The sequence below is a fragment of the Mirounga angustirostris genome, unplaced genomic scaffold, assembly GCF_029215605.1.
Source record: "Mirounga angustirostris isolate CCGP_5_RB_7025 unplaced genomic scaffold, mMirAng1.0.hap1 SCAF_2, whole genome shotgun sequence".
NCBI classification, from domain to species: domain Eukaryota; kingdom Metazoa; phylum Chordata; class Mammalia; order Carnivora; family Phocidae; genus Mirounga; species Mirounga angustirostris.
Window position 1 is genome coordinate 177,088,384 of NW_026991710.1, and position 7,574 is coordinate 177,095,957.

Below are 7,574 nucleotides of genomic sequence, written 5' to 3' on the forward strand. Positions count from 1 at the left end.
CATAAAATTTAAATTTTAGCTAAATCATCTTCTAGTTGTAGCACAACTTTTACATTTAAAAAATATTTTTTTAAAGATTTTATCTGAGAGAAAGAGCAAGAGACTGAGAGAGAGCACGAGCAGGGGGAGGAAGAAGGGCAAAGGGAGAAGCAGATTCCCAATTCCCCAATTCGGGGCTGGATCACAGGACCCTGAGCTCAAGGCCTGAGCAGAAGGCAGATGCTCAACCGACTGAGCCACCCAGGCACCCCTAAAATTTTTTTAATATTTGTTAGGCATTTATTCTGTCAGGCACCATTCAAAGCATTTTACATCTCAATTCTCCTAACAGCCCTAGGTAGTTGTTACTACTGTTATCTATCTATGAGTTACCATCTATCCACGAGATACTATTCTCGCTTTTCAAATAAGGAAACCAAAACAAAAAGGTTAGACAACAGGCCCAAGGTCAGAGAGTAAGTGGAGGGCTGTGCTGGGACTCAAGCCCAGGCCAAGAGCTGCCAAGGTTCACAGCTTTTACCACTAGGCCACACAGCCCCTCCACTGCCAACTGCCTCAATTTCCTTCCCAGGTAAGGGTACTCCACAGGATTCTTTGTGAGGATCAAAGGATATATAAACATTTTTTTAAATGCTTGATAATAGGCAAGAACTATATGATTAATACTAAAGACAAAAATTTACAAGTATTTTAAATAAACTGTTCTCCCCCTTATGACCTTTATTTTATTTTTTTTAAACCAGTTCAAACTGTAAAGTACAATGTTCTTTTGTCTTCTTTTGGGAGGGAGGGGTGTATATGGGGAGGAGGCAAGTCAGTGTAAAAATTCATTAAAAATAAAAGGAAAATAGCATAGCAAAGTGGGATCATTTCAACAGGCTCTTAAGTATAAAGATCTAACACAGAAAAGACTTTTACATAATAGCCCTGAACTAAAGGGACAGCAAGTTATGAAACATCTGAGTTAATACCAAAAGATCAATAGATTAAATGTTATCTAAATATATTTCAATTCGACAGAAACTTATGTAATCTCAGTGGGAAACTTCTGATTTTGGAAAAGGTTTTCAAGGTTTCCTTTCTTGTCAACAGGGATAAATTTGGATGGGTGTGGGCTAACTGCAGACTAGATTATCTTTTTCTAGTTAATAGTATTTAGTTTTTCATGATAAGAATTCTACAAAGAAATTGTAGTGAAGGTCTTTTTTCATTATCAACAATGAAAAGTATCATAAGTAACTCCAACTGTACAATCTTAAACACATTTCAAATGCCTATCTAGTTAACTAGCTGACTCTGAAAAAGTTAAAGCCTAGCTACAGATTTATAACTCTACTAAACGTTTTTATTTACCCCTATAAATTGTTAGAACACTTCATATCTGTACTTTACCAACTATAATTTGTTAACTCTAAGATTTTTTTTTCCCTCCTATGTTGCACTAAAAATTTATGGGATGAAAAAAGTTATCCTTGTTACTAACATTCAGACACATTTTTGAGAATGGAATTAATGATTTTTGAAAGACCTCAGAAGAGGGAAAAATAGGCTAATGAGGTGAAAGATGACTTGAGTTCTAGTCCCACAAAAGTAAGATATAAGTAGCTGAATAGGCAAAATTCCCATGTGCTGACTATGCAGATTGTCTTTAAAAAAGGCAAGTAGATACAGGTTTTTTTGTTAAAAATAATATCCTCAATCCAAGGCCCCAAATCTTCCTTAATTAAAAGATTACTGGTTATAGAACATTAAGCCAGACCTTAAATTAGTAAATGTGCTCACTGTTCTGTAGATTAAGACCTGAATTCTTATTAAGTGCCTAATTTAATTCTTACGGAGTGCAGCATTTAATACTGCATAGTGCTATCAATAAGTTTCAGCCTTTATTTAATACTAGCGACAAAGAAAACTTCCCTGGAAATTTGTCAAGCATTTTCAATGGATGAGCTACAAAGCCAGGACCAACCCCAGTGCAACATTTAGGAGAAATGGAGGATGTAATGTTGCCTCTACAACCAGCTACCTGTGTGACTGTAGGCAAGTCATGTCACTGCCCTAGCTTCTGCTTCATTTTTTAAATGAGGACCATGGCCTAGATGGTCTGCACTTCCTCAAACTTTATTTACCCAGAAAGGCGGAGCTGTCTGTATCAGAATTTCGTATTCCAACTAGTTCTCTTTTGTTCAGGGTCTACCATTCTACTCCCTTTTATAACTGCCTACACTTCCCATAAAGATACTTAAAGATATGAAAATATGCCAAGTTTATGTTTTGAACTCTAAAGGTATTAAATAATACACTATCACTAGTTCAAAATGACTAAGCACTTAGGATAAAAGACCCACAAAAAGAGTTTCAGTTACAGTTAATCAATTTACCTAATACCGATTTATATTTTAGATGTCTTTCTCTGGCATTATTCCCGCCGGCATTACTTATGCCAATAAAGACTCCAATCTTGAAATATGCTTTATTTAACACAGGATTTAACAATGACACTATTGGCATTTTGGGCCTGATAACTGTGTGGGAGGCTGTCCGGCGCACTCTCCGATGTTCAGCAGCATCCCTAGCCTCTACCCATGAGATGTACCAGCACTACTCCCACAAGGGGTGGCAACCAAAAAGGTCCCCAGGGATTACCAGATACTGCTCTAGATAATGTCCTCTGGGGGGTAAAATCCCCCCGGGGTGGGGGAACCACCGATTTAAAGAACTCTTCATTTTCCCTAGGTAAGTCTGGCTGTGTCCCCTAAAACCACCTTAAGAGTGCTAACCTAGGCTAGGAAGCCGAAGCTGCTTCCGAAGAAACAGACAAAAGATCTAAAGGCTTTTCCCCACAGCCTGATCAAGAGTGGAAAGGCAAACAAACGTGTCAAAGAACTCATCTGAGACTACCTCTTCATCTTGACCGTGAACGAGGGGTATTCGAAAAGTAAGCACACGTGTGTTTACGAAATAAGTACGGTCTGGGAACAGACAGGTAAACCATCAAGAGGAACCAGTGCTGCAGACATTTTCAGGTAAGCCTGGACACCCCCGGGTAGCTCCGACACCCGCCCCAAGCCCAGTGGCCGGCGGGGCCTCCCGGAGCTGGGTGCGGGCGCGGAGCTCCCGCCACGCCCACCGGACGTCACCCGTTACACAACCCCCCCCCCCCCAGCTTATGCAATTCTGCCCTCCCGCGGCTTCCAATTGCCCCAGTGACTTTTGTGGGGTACGACGGTAAACGTTGCACGCCTAGCCTCGGCTGGAGAGATCCTCTCCCCGCCCCGGCTGTCTTTTGCCCGCGGCGGACTCGGCCCGGCCCGGCCTGGCCGGCCAATTACAGGAAAGAGCGCGGCAGGAAGCGAGCGACCGCTCCGGCTTGCCCAACTTCCACCCCATCCCGCGCTCCGGCGGCCTGGCCCCGACCACCCGCTCCGCTCGGGACGCTCCCTCCTGCCCGCAGGGCCGCGGCTGAGGGAACCCCGAGCTTGGGCGCCCCTCCCCGCGCCGCGTCACAGTCGGCTCCGAAGGCGATCCCCATTGTGACCGAAGCACCCCGGGGCGCCGCCCCCTCCCACACCCTCCAGGACCCCGAAACCCTACAAGCGGGAGCGAGGCGGCCTCGGGGAGGCAGAAAAGGCCCCCTGGGGTGCAGACGAGCTCCGGGTAGCCGGCCCGTCGGGAAAAGGAGGGTGGGGTCGCCCGGGCCCACGCCGCATCCCCGCGCGGTCACCTGCTCGCAGCGCCTCGCAGGCGGCGGCCAGGGCCTCCCGGTAGCGCCCCTGGTGCAGCAGTTCCCCGAGCCGGCCGGCCGCGCGGGCTCGCTCCCGCTGGCCCGGGAACCACTTCTCGGCCAGGTGGTTGAGGACGACGCTGGTTCTGAAGCCCGAGGCGGCGATGGCGGCGGCCAGAGGCGGCGGCCGCGGAGTGGTGCCCTCAGCATCAGTGGCGGCGGCGGGCGGCAGCCGGTCCCGGCAGAGGCGGCAGCGGGCACGGAGCTCTCTCCGCAGGCAGCGACGGCAGTAGCTGTGGCCACAGGGCACGGTCACCGGCTCGCTCAGGAAGCCCCGGCAGCCCAGGCAGCTGAGCAGCCCGCCCTCACCGGGGTCCGCGCCCGCTGCCAGGGTCGCGCTCCAGCCCAGCCCGTGGCGGAGCCGGTAGTTGAGCACCAGGCAGTCCACCAGGGTGCCGAGGCACTCGGGCCTGACCGGGGCCCCGCGGCGCAGCGCCGCCGCGTACGCCTCCAGCGCTCCCTTCAGGTGGCCGCCCAGCGCCAGCAGCTCGCCGCGGTGGAGCAGCAGCTCCCAGCGCTCCGACTCCGCCGCCGCGCGCTCCAGCCGGTCGCCGCTGCCGCCGCCCACTTCCCAAAACCGGCCCCGGCTCCGCGGCGTGGGGGCCATCTCCCGGCTCCCTCCTGAGGAGCTCCTCGCCACGTCCGGAGAAGACATGGCCCGCGGAGGGCTGCTCCTCCGCCGCCGCCCGCCGCCACGGTCGCGGAGCCTCCGGGGCGCGCGGCTCCGCACGCGGCCCGCGAGCTGGGGGGCGTGGCGCGCGGACACAGCGGGGCGGCGCGCGCCCGGGAAGCCCCGGGGGCGGGGCCTGGCGGGCGCGGGGCGGGGCGGAGCTTCGCTGAAGCGCCCGGGACTCCCCCGCACGGCCTGCGCCCCGGGTCCCGGAGGAGCCTACCGCCTGGCCCCGCCCCTTCCGAAACCCCTTCTGGGGAGGAACCCGAGGTCAGATGATCCCCCAGCGGGGATCTAATTGGCTTCTCCCGAAATAGGGGCCTGGCGTGTAATTGAACAAAGCCTCTAGGAGCCCAGGCCTCCAGCCTCTTCGCCTTTCCTCTGGACGCCTACCCTCACCTGGCAAGGCGTCTCTCCTAATGCCTGCTTGGTGGGTGCTTTTGTGCCGGCGGCTAGCCTCCCGGGACTAAAGCCCAGATCGCCTGCACTCCCCCGACATACCCGGCGTCCTGAGTGGGCACCCGCCCTCCCTCCCTGGCGGGTGGGAGCTTCCCCGTGTAGATGTCAGGTGCACGTCTGCCTTTTCTTTACACCCAAGTTACAGACGGACATGTAGAGGCAGAGGACCTAAGAATGCGCGAAGTCAGTCGGGTGACTTAGTGACTCCTCAAGTCTAGGCTAGGTCAACTTTAGAAACAAAATAACCCCACCCACATTCCTGAGCAGACTCCCTCCAGAGGGCAAAACAGTTTTCCAGGGTGGCAAGTTACTGCTGCCTTTCCAGTTTAAAACTCACCCCCACATTCAGGAAGAAAGCCCACAGGTTCCCAAGGTGTCAGACGGTCCTCTTCACATCTCATTCAATGCTCCACAGCTGGCTAAGGCCTATATTTGACGTTTTTAAAGAGAAATCACCAAGATGAATAGTTTTCATAGTCAGTCACAGTAACCCTACAACCCAAGCAGGGTCTGCAGTATTGCCAACAGAAGAAAAAAAAATGATCTGGGTTTTATATAATGGACTATATTTCCTTTAAACTTGATGTCAGAGGTTAAAGCTCTCAGCTGGAAATATAGATTTGATTATAGGCTTCTAGATTGTTAATGCTGAAGTGACTTAGAACTTTTAGTCCTTTTTCAGATGGTTAGAAACAGTGACCCAGAGAGGGAAGGTTACCTGCCCCAAATCACACAGCTAATAATATACAGAGGCTCTGCTCCCTTCTTTCATTTCACTGTTAGGTTACTATGTTAGATCTTAGAAATATATTGCAGGAGATTTTCAAAATGAAGTTGGTAAATGGAATGTTAACCTGAGCATGCTATGCCTGAAATTGGCTAACGTTTAATTAACATCCTTCTTTATATGGAACAGGCAGTTAGGCTCAAAACTGCTTTGAGTTACATATGTTTTTACTACACAATGAACAAATTTTGTAACTTCAGAAAAGATGTAGATATATTGCCCCAAAAGGAACAAGGAAAAAGCTTGCTGAGGAAAAACTGAGTTCCCACTCCGACAGGGTGCCCGGGCAAACTGGTTCATTTACCATTCCCATTACACCTGAAACAAACTGTAGCCAAGAAACAAGGAGCAACTCCTAATCATTTGAGGTGGGGAATGTTAGGATTAATTCATAAGCATAACCCTGAATTTAATCCTCACCCCCCCATATTACTACCTTCCCTCAATATTAATAAGAATGACTTTAGTCAGATGCCCACATACTCATTCGAGACTTGAAACAGTAAGTGGTAAAACAAATATCCATATGTAGATGGACATTGACTTTTTGTGATACATTCCTGTCCTTAACAGCCACTGACAAACATGTACAGTGGTAACTACTTAATACACGTGTTCATGATTATACATGAAGTATAAATTGATAAATCTGCTTATAGTTCTTTCAGATATAGTTCGAATCAGGTTTTATTATGGAATCCCCCCCCCCCCAAAGTAAAATGTATGGTTCAGAAAATAGTGTGAATCTGTCATTTGGAGTTTCTTTCCCTAATAAATGTGACATGACCACATCTGATTCTGGTGTGAAATAAAATGGTACAATTACAATAATGTAAGAGGGGAAAAAAAAAATGGGACCGTGGGAGGAATCTTGCCGTGATCTCCTTGGCATTTGTGAATGGTTATAATTCATGTTTGCTGGTTTATACATTTACATAACTGGTTCTCATTTATGTAACTTATTTATGTAAGAGACTGTACCGCCTCTCTGGCCTTTGTGCGCTGCACAATTTCCCTCTGAAACAGGAAGTCCGGGGCAAAACGATCCTGGGCTGTAGACAGGTCACTCTTCCATCATTCTGTGCCACCAAAAGAGGATATGTATGCACTTTGATGTGACTGCCTTTAAATTAAGAGGAGAGAAAAATTAGTATTCATTCATTCATTCATTTTCCAAAATTCGGACTTGGGTCTCTGGCTCGCCAGGCAGGCTGCAGAGGAGGAGAGGGAACCCATGAAATAGCCCCCTGGCCGGAAGGAGTGCCCTGGGGTGAAGCTCTCCCCTCTTTTCCTGCGAGCGTAAAGTAGTAAAATCATGAGATTTGTATTTCATTTCAGTTTTTTAGTGTTGTCTTCTAAAATAGATCAGTTATGTAAGAGAGTAAGAAGAAAAGCATATCTGTTTCCTAATTTGGAAAATGCTTATCACCATCATTCCCTTCCTCCCCCCGCTCCCCCCCCCGCCACACCAGAAGGAGACTTTTCCTGATATAGTTAGGTAAACTCCTATTTAAGAAAAACGTAACATAGTGCTTTTCCTGGACACGAGTCAGCTGAAGATGTGTATTTGAGCCTTTTTTTTTTTTTTTGCCGTGGGTGAATTTACCATTTGTTTCTTCACATTCTTACCATTAAAAAAGAAAGACCAAATTTAAGCTTTAAAGAGCCAAGCAAAATTATGTCCTCTTCCTGATTTATTGCAGTTGGTAACATTCTAGTCACTGCATGGAAAACAGTAAACTCTAAAGTCCAATATAATCAGTACACACCCAATAGCATATCTGAACATAATGCACAGATGGAAGGGTCTTCAGAGACCACCTCTCATAGCCCTCATTTTATGTGTGTGAGAACACTAAGATCTGAGAAACTCCTAG

At 48.2% G+C, this 7,574-nt stretch overlaps 1 protein-coding gene across 2 annotated transcripts in view; it reads right to left on the minus strand.

Moving 5' to 3' along the window:
- The window catches only part of LONRF1 (LON peptidase N-terminal domain and ring finger 1), a 54,354-nt gene extending 49,813 nt beyond the window's left edge, over positions 1–4,541 (minus strand). The window contains exon 1 of one of the 2 annotated variants that reach the window (XM_064585602.1): positions 3,722–4,537. In XM_064585602.1, coding sequence (XP_064441672.1) covers positions 3,722–4,436 — 715 coding nt within the window. In that variant the 5' untranslated portion in view covers positions 4,437–4,537. Of the gene's footprint in view, positions 1–3,721 lie in introns of both variants that reach the window. The other variant, XM_045879756.3, reaches the window with a different exon arrangement.
- Positions 4,542–7,574: the final 3,033 nt, after the last annotated feature.